We start from the raw sequence: 13,585 nt of genomic DNA, 5'->3' as shown, positions 1-13,585 counted from the left end.
AAAAATCGCCCCCGCGGCGCCGCGAGCGCGCTGTAACCTTCTGAGCGGTTGCGGCAGCGCATGCAAAATCACAATTTCGATATATACAAATATATATATATGTATATATACATCTCTCTCTCTATATATGTATATATAGATGGAGATATTTTGGGCCAGTTCTACGACCGTGCCCAGTTAGTTATCTGGCAGGTGCCTTGCGCATTTTTTATGACCATTTAAAGGCCGCGTCGCGCATGCGCAATGTAAGGCGCCCAACAAACGCGCACAAAACGCACACAAAACGCGAGCAAAACGCACGCATTACGTTTTAGAAACTAAAAGCGTCAACGCGCCAACACCTACATAAATAATGAATGAACGGCCAACAGGCAAAGTGCAGTAATCAAATCTAGTAAATATAATGCAATATATACCCTGTAAATATTAGCTTTATTTATAATATAAATGTACATATATATTTATAGTATTTGTTTGGATGGCATTTCATCGTATTCGCTGAATAAAAGTTTGTCTACAAATTAATCAAATTCCAAGAAAACAATTAGGAATGATAAACGATTCACATGAGATCATATTCCAGGAATAATCAAGAAGAAGAGATAACAAGAGATTAGCTTATATGAGACTATTAAACAAATTGATCTTAAGGGGACAAAAAACTTTAAGTAAGGCCAAAAAAAAAATCTTAAAAAAAAAAACAAAACAAAATATTTAGCAAAAAAATAGAAAATATTAATTAGTAAGCAATACAAACTAATTAGTTAGTTCGATAATGAGTATACATATATAATGTACATAGCATAAGAGACAATAGGAGACTTTCTATATACAGCTTAAGAAAGACAAGAAGAGATATCCAGAGATTAGCTCATCAAGAATATTTCAACTAATTGATCTTAGGCAAAACAATTTTACAAAATCTAAAAAAAATCAAAATATTGCTTAAAAAGTGAAAACATTAATTAGTAGACGATACTAACTAGTTAGGTAATATATACTAACTAGTTAGGTAATATACTCGTAGGTATTACAGATAACCAGCGATTAGCTTATATAATAAGATAAAATTAATTGATCTTTAGCGGGAAAAGAAAACGATTTTAAATGAGGACAAATATAACAAATCTTAGCTTGAAGCTAATTGGTCTTGAGAAAGAAAAAAAAAAAAACAAATTTACGTATGAAAAAAAAAAACAGTTTTGCTTAAAGTTTTACAACACTTAATTAGCTAGTTAGTATAGAACTAAACCGCATCTAGAATGCATTCCATCCGTTTTGGGCATACGCAACGCCAGCAACCCTCCAGCACCCTCCCCTGGCCCGTACTCCTGGCCCACCCGCTGGCCAGTTCCACTAATGAATAACGTTCATCTCTGCGCTGTGTTTGTTTTCATTTTTGGCTTATGCGTTTTCTTCTCTTTCTCTCTCTTTTGATATTATTTTTAGCCAAAAGCTGGTTTCGAGCCAGACACCGCCTCGCTGCGAGAGAAAGTTGTGCTGAATCCGGGCGAGAAATGGCGCATTTTAAAGAATATCTCAATCATCTCGATCGCCTTTATGGTGCAGTTCACTGCGTTCCAGGTGAGAAATCCGCACAATGGCCCAGAAAATCGAGCCCAAACTAAACTAATTGGCAATCGCTATTTTTGTTGTTGTTGTTATTGTTATTTAGGGCACGGCCAATCTGCAATCCTCGATCAACTCGAAGGATGGACTTGGCACAGTGTCGCTCAGTGCCATTTATGCGGCGCTGGTTGTCTCTTGCATCTTCCTGCCCACGCTGATCATTCGGAAGCTGACGGTTAAATGGACGCTCGTTTGCAGCATGCTCTGCTATGCGCCGTACATTGCCTTCCAGCTGTTCCCGCGCTTCTACACCCTCGTGCCGGCTGGCATTCTGGTGGGTATGGGGGCGGCGCCGATGTGGGCGTCCAAGGCCACATATCTGACACAGGTTGGGCAGGTGTATGCTAAGATAACTGAACAAGCTGTCGATGCCATTATTGTGCGCTTCTTTGGCTTCTTCTTCCTGGCTTGGCAATCCGCCGAGCTCTGGGGCAATCTCATCTCCAGCTTGGGTAAGTCGACATAAATGCGTGAAGCGCTGGACAACATGACTAAATATCTCTCTCTCTGTCTCTCTCTCTCTCTTTCTCTTCGTCTCTCTCCCTTGCAGTTCTGTCGAGCGGCGCACATGGTGGCAGCAGCAGTGCCAATTCCACAATCAGTGAGGAGGATTTGCAGTATTGTGGTGCCAACTTCTGCACCACCGGCACCGGCGGCCACGGCAACCTGGAGCGTCCGCCAGAGAACGAGATCTTCGAGATCTCCATGATCTATCTGTCGTGCATTGTGGCCGCCGTGTGCATCATTGCCTTCTTCCTGGATCCCCTCAAGCGCTACGGTGAGAAGCGCAAGGGCTCCAATTCGGCGGCGGAGCTGTCCGGCCTTCAGCTCCTGTCGGCCACGTTCCGTCAAATGAAGAAACCCAATCTGCAGCTGCTCATACCGATCACCGTCTTCATTGGCATGGAGCAGGCGTTCATTGGCGCCGACTTCACCCAGGCCTATGTGGCGTGCGCCCTGGGCGTGCACCAGATTGGCTTCGTCATGATCTGCTTTGGCGTCGTCAACGCTCTCTGTTCCATACTCTTTGGCTCTGTGATGAAGTACATTGGCCGCACGCCCATCATTGTGCTGGGCGCCGTCGTCCACTTCACGCTCATCTCCGTCGAGCTCTTCTGGCGGCCCAATCCCGACAATCCGCTCATCTTCTACGCCATGTCCGGCCTGTGGGGTGTCGGCGACGCCGTCTGGCAGACGCAGATCAACGGTCTCTACGGCCTGCTCTTCAGGCGAAACAAGGAGGCCGCCTTCTCGAACTATCGCCTCTGGGAGTCGGCTGGCTTCGTCATCGCCTACGCCTATGCCACAACGCTCTGCACCCGCATGAAGCTCTACATTCTGTTGGCTGTCCTCACGCTCGGCTGCATTGGCTACGTCATTGTGGAGATTCTGTACAGAAAGAAGGTAAGTTCCCGAAGTCCGAGTGCCAATGGAGACACGATTCTAATGGAATTTCATTTACCTTCCCCACAGCAACGCAAGATCAAGAAGCAGGAGAAGCTCGAGGCTGCCGAGAAGGAGAAGGAGGCTGCGGCTGCTGCAGCAGCCGCTGCCGCTGCCGCCGAGACCAACAATGGCTTCGGCGACGCCGTCGAAGAGACCGATGATGAGCTGGACGATCTCGAGGAAGATATTGTAGTCACGCGCCTGTAATAGTCGTCATTTGTTAATTGTTGTACGTTCTTTTTGTTTATTTTCGCTGACGGCGACGACGCGTCGTCGTTGCGGCCGCAACAGCATCAACTGTTAACGCTTAACAGTGCGCAATTCTGTTAATCAAACACGAGTGCAAAAAATGTTAAACATAGATTCAAATACACACATACATACACACACACACGCACACTGTTGCATAACTGGAGGCGCACACACACATTTCGTCGGCCCATCGGCGACGCGTCCGAGCACTTTGTCGTTGTAGTTGTCGTAGTACTTAGTACATTCCCCCTTCCCAAATCCATTCAATACAAAAGGCCAACAAGCTAGCACAAGCGCACACACACACCAGTGCCTCTATACATAGCTATAAATTTTAATATAAATACATCTGTGTGCGTGCGTGTGTGTGTGTGTGTGTCCTGCACAAGTTTCGTTTGTACATATGCAAAAAATGTTAGCAGCCAATCGACGACTGCATCCGCAAAATTATAGCAATTGACGACAGAGGGCGTCTTCAACTTTACAGAGTGTGCGAAGAAGCAAGCAACGGTGTGTTAGTTAAATATAAGAAAGCCGCACACATACACACATGCACAAGCACCACGCACACTGGCAACACATGCTGCAGCAGTATGTGTGCTAATATGCCTATTAATTTGTTATTTTATTTTAAATACTAGCATTAAATCAATATATATACAAATTTTTTTTTTAATAATTTTTTTTTTTTGCTTGTATACAAAACCACAAGAAAACAATCAAACAAGAAAACGTGATAATCAGCCACACTCACAATACACACACACACACACACACACACACCGACACGAGTGCACACAGTCACAAAATAGTCAAATTTCTAAACTAAAAACTGGCCGCGAAAACTAATGTTAAACTTAATTATTAATTATAAGCAGTCGAAAAAGAAAACAAAATATATAAAAACTATATATACTATAAATATGTATATATATTTATACTATATATGTATATATGTATATAGTATGTACTTATATACATACAAATATAGAAAGCAAGCGATTAAAACAAATTTGATAAATGCATAAGCAAAAAATATAGCATGCGAAATGAGAAATACATTTTTTGCTCAGTATTATGTTTTAAACTATATTTAAGCGAGTTATTGTTCCCTGTTTTTTTTTTTATTTAACATATTTTTCTTTTCAAAAAAAAAAAAAAAAAAAAAAAAAAGAGAAAATGATATTCATATAAATATATATAAAATTGAAGAGAAACAAAATATTATTTTCGTGTTGGAATAACATTTTTAAAAACAAAAACAAAAGATTAAAAAAAATATTAAATCAACCTCCCTCAAATCGCAATTATTATCATTTTCATAAGATTGCATAAACACAAAATACAAACATATATTTTTTTTTCGTTTTATTTAAAAGTTTTATGCAAATATAATCAAATGTAAAAAACAAAAATGCACAAAAAAAAAACAAAAACAAAATCAAAACAAAACAAAAAATTATAAATAATGCATACAATTTTCTTTTTTTTTTTTTCCTAGTTAAATAAGTAGTTCATTATATTATGTAAAATATAAAAATAAATAAATGAATATAAATATTTTAAATGCCTGTTTTTTTTTTTTTTTTTTCAAACTAAAATGAATAAGTATCCAAAAGTTTGTTGTCCAATGAACTTCCTTAGTTTCATCTGAAATTTTCGAATTTTCGCATTATTTGTAAATTTTTGTATTTGATTCCGACTCCAAAGTCAGAATGCTTAAAAAATTAAATCTGTAGCTATCGATAATAATCGATTGTGGCTTTCTGGACAATGACAAGAAGTATTGATTATTGATAATAATCTATGTTAACACAAAATCTGTAGTTATCGATAATAATCTATTTGAACTATGAGTCCAAGAACACAGTTTTTATATAACGGTAATAAGCGATTTGGATTGTCAAGGATAAGGACAAAAAATCTTTAGAATTCACAGTGCAAACCGATTATTATCAATAGCAAATTCAAATGAATGGAGTTATAAAAAAAAAATTGTACAAACTTTTAGTGTGGTGTGAGGTATACAATAATAATATATGTATGTATATAAAATGGTTATAGATCTGGGCAATGGATATCTGCGTATGCCTATACGAAGATCATTCATCAATCCGATCAACAATATATAATTATTTTATAGGCTGACTACGTCTTCTTTTTTTCTGCTCTAAGCTTAAGCATTGCACATTTTCAAGGGATATTACAAGTAGTAAGGCTATCTAGTCTAGTTATCTAGGTTTAATTGTAATTAATGGTTATGATTTACTAGAACTTGAGCTATACAACCTCAGTTATGTGTATAGAGTACTTTGATTGAGATTATAACTTTAAATCAACACAAAAAGGTGTTGCTCGATGTTTACTTAAAATATACATACATAAATATATTATATGATATATACTCTGGGAGGGGGTTGGGGTTGAGCGTCAGGCTTCTAATTTAAGCGAGCCGTGCTGCAATTGTCTTTTACCTCGTCACGTCTCCACGTCACGTTGCATTTAGCCAGGCAAAAAGATATCGCTGCACGAATTGCCCGCGCTGCATGCGCACGTCTAGATCTATGCCTAAGATTATTCTAGGTGTACATATATAAAAAATAAATACTTTATTGTTAATGAAGGAATGTAGTAGACAAAAAAAATCCCTTAAATTTTAACAGACTTCAGCTGAGATTCGACAGATCTGGAATTAGAGCTTAATAGCATCGTCCCCGTTGTACTTGTTGTTCTTGCGGCGACGGTTGGACTTGATTTTGCTAAGCACGTTGTAGGCTTGCTGGATTTCAATGAAGCGCTTATGGGCAGCTTCACGCTGTGATTCGTCCTTGACCTTGTCCGGATGGTTCTCCTTGGAAAGTTTGCGATAGGCAGCCGTTATGTCAGCCTGCGAGGCAGTGGCGCTCACGCCCAGCACCTTGTACGCCGTGCGCTCCCCATCCACGTCCATGCTCTCGAACACCTCGCGCCATGTCTCGTACCAGCCATGATGTTGTCCATAGGTGTAGGTGTCGTACAGGGCCTGCTTCAAGTCGGTCCACCAGGCGGAGGCTAGGAAGTTCTGCAACGCCTCGTAAATGGGCACTTCGCCACCGTCGTCGTCGGTAATGGAGCCATTGAAGAGCACCACGGAGCTCCATATGGCAACGTAAATGCAAACGGCAGTTCCCAGATAGAGCGTGCGCTCGCCCTTACTGCGCCTGCGCTCCGGAGTACGGCGCCACTGCTTCACGAAGCTATCAAAGACCAGAGCAGACAGTAGCGACGTCACCAGCAGCGAATAGGTCTCATCGTAGATGTAGAAGCGCGCCAAATAGCCAACGAAAGCGCCGACGAAGCACGGCCACCAAATGCCGCACTCACGCCCAATATTGCCAACGGTCCAGACGCCCAGTGACACGAACAAGGGTATGAACCAGTGCAGCCAACTTAAGTCCACGCCGCCAGTGATAGATTGCGGTATGGCCGAGCTGAACAACTGGCCAAACAGGTAGCCGAACATAATCTGACCCATAAAGCGCTTGGAGGAGTAGGGCGGGCGAGGATAGGCCTGCATCTTGGCAATGAACACTTTCAAAAACTGCGGATCCTCATTGGCGTCGCGCACATATTCGGGTATCAAAAATATCTCACTCAGCCAGCCGACGCCCAGGTAACCGCCAAGGGAGCACCACCAGAGGAACGCCTGACGATCGCGACGTAAGTACAAGTGATGTAAGCCAAAAATGCCGCCAACCAGCCAGAGCAGATAAGCAACGACAACGGACTTCTTCTCGGGCAGCATGTTTTGCTCGACATATTCCAGCTTGGTGTCTCCATTCGGCTTTGCTGGCGGTGGCACTGAGCCAGGGCCAGAGTCTTCGATCATTTCGTAGCCAGAGGCGGCTGCAGGCGAGCCGCGGAGCTTGCCAGAGGCAGATGCAGGCGAGCCACGGATCTTGCCATTGGCAATGTCATTGCCTTCATTGTTGTTGTTGTTGTGTAGAACGGTCTTCTTTAGTCCCATTTTCTGTAAGATTCTCGCCGTGATTATATATGGAATGAATGTTTTGAATATTGTGAAAGCAATGCACAACTCAATTCTTACCAGCTTGAACTCTCAGAGTTTCGCTTGATTCACTTGTTTTCGTTATTTAGTCAGCCAGAGAGCGAGTTCTCCCTGATGTCGCCCAGAAAGCAGTCAACAAGGCGAGTCAAGTCGAGAGCCAATTCAAACTTTCTCTTTTCACAAATTCTGTGCACGCAGCTGCAACAACAAAAACAACGGCGAGAGCAAGAGTGAGCAACGTAGCTGACAGAAACAGTTATAGCCAGCCGCACTGATGCGTTCAAATCGTATTAGTTCTTAACGCTTCGTTTTAACTTACATGGCTAATAACAAAAATGGCGAGCTCTTGCCCTAACTCTGTATTTTATCGTTTGTTGCTTCGTTTTTGTTTCGTTTTTCGCATGTGCCACTTTTGTCGGGCCACAGTTAAGTCTGTTGCGTTCTTTTCGGTAATTTCTTTTAAGCCAGATCTCTATTTCGATTTTGAGCGTGCGCCGATCTGGCAACCTTGCGACAAACAGTGCTGTTAAACAACAAAATGCTGCGAGTGCGCAACACTCGCACAAAATATGACTTTCAAATAACAAGAACTAAATTTGATATAAACAGTTTTGAGCTATATCACGCTGCAGATATATTGCGGATGAATAGCAAAATGAACCTAATATGTCTCTAAATAATTATTCAATGTTTCACTGCGGTTTCTCTTCGCAAAGGTATTTAACCTCTGGAAGTTCTTATTTCTTGTTCTACTTATTAAATTAAATATGTTTATAATTAAGAATTCTACGATTTCACACTTGGATATTGGATAACTCACCTTCCACTTTAAGGAGCGCACGTAAAAAATATAAGAACTCTTTCCAGCGACCAGCAGAACGAAATAATGAAAATATTTGACAGCACTTCGATAATTGTGTGAAACTTTCGATGTTTTACAATCGACTAAACAAAATGGAATGACAAATTTTTAGTCACGATCATTCGGTCACATTCACCTTTTTTCTCTTCCTCGCTTTAACTGTCAAAAAAGTTGGAAACGAAATTTGAAAAATTTTGTTGTTTATTCACTTGAATGCTTACACGTACAAAAAAAAGTAATTAGGTTTAGTTTGACACGATAATTGCTTTCGTTTATGTTGTAATAAGTCTACACATACAATTAGAACTTATAGATAACATGCAAAACTAGCATAGTTGACAGAATCTGAGAATAGTTTTGTATTTTCTTAGCAGCTTACAAGCAAATGGTTATGAGAAAAATGTAATACTTTCAATGTGCGGCTCTCGACCGTCGCTGGGTTAATAAATAAGTACATACATATGTAAAAAACCACATGAACAAAATAAAAAAAATGTAAAAAAAAAATCTAAAATGTTAAATTAGTAAAAGTTCCAATTTGATGGAACATATAGAATACAATTGATGGGAGCATTGGCGGCAATTAGTTGTTTTTCTTTTTGGGCTTCTTGGGGTTGCGTGAGCGCGACTTGGCCTTGCAGAGCGGACAAATGGGCGCGTTTCGATGAATCTGTTGGTGGCAAGACAAGCAGGACTTCATGGGGGGCGGCTGCTGCCTCAGGTTAACGTTGAAGTCAGAGCGAAAAGATGGATGATGTCCAATCCCGATCGACGGTGACTGCTGCAATCGATTTGTGGTCGGCGGCGGCGGCGGCGGTGCTGAAAAGTCGCTCTTGCCAAGACGAGCTGCAGCCACGGCCGCAGCTGCGGCAGCGCCAGCGCTGCCAGGTGCCCCAGGCGGAGCGGGTGGCATGAACGCGTGTCCTGGTCCACCACCACCGCTGCTGGGCACATTGGAGCCACCGCCTCCACCCGCACCGGCCGAATTCGGCGGCATTGCTGTCACGGTGGCCTCCGCCATCAGCGGATGCCGTGCATGGGGTCTCGCCAAAGATGTCGGCTGTGTGACGGCGGCCGCTGCGGCTGCTGCTGCTGCCACGGCCGCAGATTGTGCGGCGACTTTGAGAAAGTTTGTTTGAAAGCGATCCTTGGATATGGGGCTGCCCTCCTCTTCGTGTAGGTCTCGGAGAGGACTGAGACCCAGGTAGTCGCGTCGCATGTGGTCGATTTGATATTTGAGAGCGAGGTATTCTTCGTACACACGATTGGCCATATCGAAAGAGCGCGTTTGATTCTCCTTCGTCTGCTTAATAATGTTTTCCATGTCATTGATGTCAGCGTGTATCTGGCGGAGCTCCTCCACATGCGACATCTTTTCCTCAAGCAGATGCTCCATTTCCTTGCGATATTCGTCCAGGCATTTCTCCTCGTCATCGCTTAGCTTCACCTCCTTAATGATGCGCACCTTGAGCTTCTCCAGGGCCAACGTTTTGTCCCGTATATCCTTGATTGCCTCCAGCTTAGCGTAGTAGTGCCGCTCATTGGAGCTAGAAATCTCGCTGGTGGCCATTTTGAATGGCTGCTGTGATATTTATATCTGATGCACTGATTGCAATTTGTGATTTCGATTTGTCTGTAGCTCTCAATATAATCAGTGTACGCCTCGTAATAACAATTTAACTGTACGACGCAAAGGTTCGATTCTTAATTGAACTTTTATTATTTTTGTATGCTTTTTTCACTTTTGCTTTGTGTATTTCGCGCAGGGATGGGTACTTTTACCCAGGTCTTTTTTTAACACTATCGATATATCGCTTTTTTAAAGACGAAAAAACAATAGTATGCGATTAATCGATTAGGCTGTTAAGGAACATTGAACAGTAACTTCGGTATTTTTAAAATGAAATGTCTTTATATTATTACATGAGTATATTAGTTTAAATTTAAAATTTCTATAACATATTATACTATAATAATGTATTATAGGTACAACTTTATTGGTATTGCAATTATTATTATTATTATTATTATTATTTTTTTTTTTTCATTTTCATTACAATTTGAATGCGTATGTGCATTAACCATAGTTAGTGGTATGTGCCACTGGATCTTAAAAAGCTATAGAGCTGTTTATACGTAATGCTATAGCTCTCAACTAATAATATTTAATGATTAGCCACTTGTAATATTTACTAGTTAATGGTTTAAAGTGTAGTATTTTTTAGCTAGTTTTTTAATCTGTCGAATATTTGTGGATAATTCTGCCGCTGATATGTTGTATATATATATATATATATATATATATATATATATATATATATATATATATATATATATATATATATATATATATATATATATAAATATATATATATTTTTTTAAAGTTATTTCGGAATTGACATTTGTTTATTTATAATATTAAGATTAATTAATTAAAATATTTTTTTTTCCAAGCTTTCAAATATTTGGGATTAATTGCGCCAAAAAAAATACTGCAGTAGAAACACGTTTTATCGATGATGACCACAATTTGTAAATTCATCGTGACGTCGCACCGATTTAACATACTTGGTAAAAATGACAGAATTGGGGCTTTAATTTATTAGCATTTAATACCTTGCAAATAAACTCATGTATACACATATTGATATTCACGAAATTACATGAAATTTTTGTACTCAGTTATATTTTTGATATAAAATTTGAAAAACATAAAAAAAAATCGGTGTTATTTTAGCTCTAATAAAAGTACGAAATTCAAATATCGATAGCGGAGCAACCGAATAAGGTATCCCTAGTTGCTGTTTGACTTGACTAACGACAGTGTAAACTGAATAATTGCAGCCCTAGCTGTGCCGGCTAAATTTTGTTTGCTTACTGGTTTATGGAAACAAGTGCCTGTAAAAATGGGTCTTCTATCGGATCCGTCAATATCAACACATAATAAGTTGGTCGACAGTCTTGCAAAGCATATGCGCAAGCTGTGCTATGTTTTCTACACAGCGGGTGTGGCCTGGTTTATGTGCCTCGCCCTACCGGAATTCAACCATGGAACTTACTTATCAGAGAATGCCCTATCACCAGGTGCGTATACAGCTGGTTGATTCTGCTGCAGTTGTAACAATGATGATTGCAGGCTTGGTGTACCCTGAGATACGCATAGATGCCAATCGACTAGCTCTCCAGCTGCTAGAGGAGTTGCAGCGCGAACGTAAAGACCATCAGTCCACAACGCCGCACGCCTGGATTATGGCCAAGTTTAATGAGTTTGGCTTGGAGACATACACACATAACTTTACGCTACGCTATCCGTTCGGTGGCGGCAAAGAGTTCCATGGCAAGAACGTTTATGGCATATTGCGTGCACCGCGCATCGGTTCCACTGAGGGTTTAGTATTCTCGGCGCCGTATCGTCCACCAAACTCGGTGCATGACGAAATAACGGCTAGCGTGCCAGTGTTATTGGCCTTTGCCGACTTTGCCAGGCGTAAGTAGCACACAATTGGCACACAGCTAGAGTGTTGGCTTAGAGCGGTTTTCCTTTGGCAGGTAAAAATTACTGGGCCAAGGATTTGGTATTCCTGGTCACCGAGCAGGAGCAGCTGGGCATGCAGGCCTGGCTAGAGGCCTACCACGACGGCTACAAAAATTATCACAGTAGCAGTGCGTACCTGGTCGCTGGAAGCCTACCAGCACGCGCCGGCTCGCTGCAAGCAGCGTTAAACATCGAAGTGCAGGACTTGGAAGTCGGTTGGTTTTCCCATACAATTGGCATGAGCCATCATGTGCTGAATAACCGATGTGTTTTTGCAGATTATGTTGACGTCAAGGTCGAGGGATTGAATGGCAAGCTGCCCAATCTGGATATGTTCAACTTGGTGCAGCGCATCATGGCACGCGAGGGCGTCACCTCTGGGTACAAGCATGCGCCGCGCAAGAGGCGTCGCATGAACCTCTCCCCTTACGAGCAGAACTTACGCCAAATGCTGTCCATGCTGGCGACACAGGCAACGGGCGTGCCCAATGGCAATCATGGACTTTTCCATCGCTACCGCATCGATGCTCTGACCCTATCTGCTGCCAAGCGTGTTACCAACTCCAATGTCAAGTCCAATCCGAGCTCGGCGACCGTGCCCCTCTTAAAGTCTATCGAGGGCATTTCCCGCAGCCTGAACAACTTGCTGGAACGCTTCCATCAGAGTTTTTTCTTCTACGTGATTGTACACAACGATCGTTACATATCCATTGGCGACTACATGCCCGCCCTGGTGGCGCTTATCGCCTGCAGCTTCGTCAAGGCGTATTTGTCCTGGTCCACATTAGATGCCGCAGAGCGTCACGCACAGCAGGACGCAGCTGGAAATGAAACAGATCCAGTTGTGTTCTCTATGAAGCTATCGTTGCCATATGGCTTTGTGCTGGTCTATTTGGTTGTAACGCTCGTCATCGGCTACATGGGCAATGTGCTGCCGCTGCAGAAATACCTTATGGAACTGTCAATAGGCGCTGGGCCGCTTACTCTAACCATGCTGATTGCACTCAATGTGGCTGGGATTGCTCTGCCGTTCTATGTGGTGTTGCCTCCTGGCGGACTGGAGCTGCTGCACATCTGCATGCTGCTCATCTATGGCTGTGCTCTGATTGTCATTGGACTGCTCAACTTCTCGCTGGGCTTCTTGGTAGCGGCGCTGTCGGTGCCCATGGTCGTGGCCCTTAACCCAAGCAGCAGGAATGGCGCATTGCGCGGCTTGGCACGTCTGTGGGCTTTGCTACTGAATCCGATGGTGGTCATCTACACCGTCGTCCTGGTCTTGACCTTCTATGAATTTCCCGAACTGACATTCCAGCAGCTGCTGCTGCGCGCCGTCGCCGCTGTCATGGATGCGGTTACCTTTGCGCTTATTGATTCAGTGGTGAGTGCGATCGATCGGAGCACTTTCTCCAATGATTAGTTCATATTTGCGATTCATCTCTTGCAGATTTATGGCAACTGGCTATATTTTGCGGCTTGCACTGTTTTCTTTCCCCTTTGGATCATCTGTTGGACACTGGCTCTGGCAAAGCAAAGCGACAATGAGATATCCCATGCGAAGCTGAAAATAAACTGATCTGCCTCTTAGCTTTTCTTGTTTCGTGCTATGGTAACTTATAACAAATAAAATACGTTGAGCCACACGCATATATGTATAGTTAAGGAACTATTTGCCTGCCTATGTATTATTTCATGCTGAACAATGGAGTGGTATGAATATCATATATACATATATATATATATATATATATATATATATATATACATGCGAATACAAATGTTATATGTGTGGTAAAGTTCTTGCCTTAGGTATTA

The 13,585-nt window shown here is 42.1% G+C and overlaps 4 protein-coding genes across 8 annotated transcripts in view; 2 read left to right on the top strand and 2 right to left on the bottom strand.

Annotated features, from left to right (window-relative positions):
* The window catches only part of LOC108618213 (UNC93-like protein), a 31,573-nt gene extending 26,679 nt beyond the window's left edge, over window positions 1-4,894 (top strand). For all 3 annotated transcript variants that reach the window (XM_018014134.2, XM_089475328.1, XM_089475327.1), the window contains exons 3-6: window positions 1,450-1,584; window positions 1,676-2,081; window positions 2,180-3,033; window positions 3,103-4,894. In XM_018014134.2, the coding sequence (XP_017869623.1) occupies window positions 1,450-1,584; window positions 1,676-2,081; window positions 2,180-3,033; window positions 3,103-3,282 (1,575 nt within the window). In that variant the 3' untranslated portion in view covers window positions 3,283-4,894. The remainder of the gene's footprint in view (window positions 1-1,449; window positions 1,585-1,675; window positions 2,082-2,179; window positions 3,034-3,102) is intronic.
* A 1,023-nt stretch (window positions 4,895-5,917) lies between these two features.
* wus (TM2 and DnaJ domain-containing protein wurst) lies at window positions 5,918-8,348 on the bottom strand. 3 transcript variants are annotated; one of them, XM_089475329.1, is made up of 3 exons: window positions 8,196-8,348; window positions 7,415-7,573; window positions 5,918-7,336 (listed from the first exon to the last, which is right to left on the bottom strand). In XM_089475329.1, the coding sequence occupies exon 3, from the start codon at window positions 7,331-7,333 to the stop codon at window positions 6,020-6,022; it is 1,314 nt and encodes a 437-aa protein (XP_089331455.1). In that variant the 5' UTR covers window positions 7,334-7,336; window positions 7,415-7,573; window positions 8,196-8,348; the 3' UTR covers window positions 5,918-6,019. The 3 variants fall into 3 exon arrangements, with proteins under 3 accessions (XP_089331455.1, XP_089331456.1, XP_017869637.1); XM_089475330.1 differs by having other exon boundaries at window positions 7,415-7,646; window positions 8,196-8,327; XM_018014148.2 differs by lacking the exon at window positions 8,196-8,348 and adding an exon at window positions 7,695-7,921.
* A 133-nt stretch (window positions 8,349-8,481) lies between these two features.
* LOC108618231 (zinc finger C4H2 domain-containing protein) lies at window positions 8,482-10,048 on the bottom strand. The gene has a single exon (XM_018014161.2). The coding sequence runs from the start codon at window positions 9,805-9,807 to the stop codon at window positions 8,821-8,823; it is 987 nt and encodes a 328-aa protein (XP_017869650.1). The 5' UTR covers window positions 9,808-10,048; the 3' UTR covers window positions 8,482-8,820.
* A 1,096-nt stretch (window positions 10,049-11,144) lies between these two features.
* Window positions 11,145-13,417, top strand: GAA1 (glycosylphosphatidylinositol anchor attachment 1). Its single transcript, XM_018014130.2, has 5 exons — window positions 11,145-11,322; window positions 11,375-11,725; window positions 11,788-11,988; window positions 12,052-13,151; window positions 13,218-13,417. The coding sequence occupies exons 1-5, from the start codon at window positions 11,145-11,147 to the stop codon at window positions 13,344-13,346; spliced, it is 1,959 nt and encodes a 652-aa protein (XP_017869619.1). The 3' UTR covers window positions 13,347-13,417.
* Window positions 13,418-13,585: the final 168 nt, after the last annotated feature.

Source organism: Drosophila arizonae, chromosome X, assembly GCF_054131065.1.
Source record: "Drosophila arizonae isolate 15081-1271.41 chromosome X, UAZ_ARI_1.0, whole genome shotgun sequence".
Taxonomy (NCBI): domain Eukaryota; kingdom Metazoa; phylum Arthropoda; class Insecta; order Diptera; family Drosophilidae; genus Drosophila; species Drosophila arizonae.
The sequence above is the reverse complement of the archived record's forward strand: the minus strand, read 5'-3'. Positions and strand labels throughout refer to the sequence as shown.

Excerpts from the sequence above, each read along its gene's own strand:
- wus (XM_089475329.1), bottom strand. The coding sequence starts at position 7,333 with ATGGGACTAAAGAAGACCGTTCTACACAACAACAACAACAATGAAGGC.
- LOC108618231 (XM_018014161.2), bottom strand. The coding sequence starts at position 9,807 with ATGGCCACCAGCGAGATTTCTAGCTCCAATGAGCGGCACTACTACGCT.
- GAA1 (XM_018014130.2), top strand. The coding sequence starts at position 11,145 with ATGGGTCTTCTATCGGATCCGTCAATATCAACACATAATAAGTTGGTC. Across the intron at positions 11,989-12,051 it reads AGTGCAGGACTTGGAAGTCG|ATTATGTTGACGTCAAGGTC; the intron begins GTTGGTTTTCCC and ends GTGTTTTTGCAG. Across the intron at positions 13,152-13,217 it reads TTGCGCTTATTGATTCAGTG|ATTTATGGCAACTGGCTATA; the intron begins GTGAGTGCGATC and ends CATCTCTTGCAG.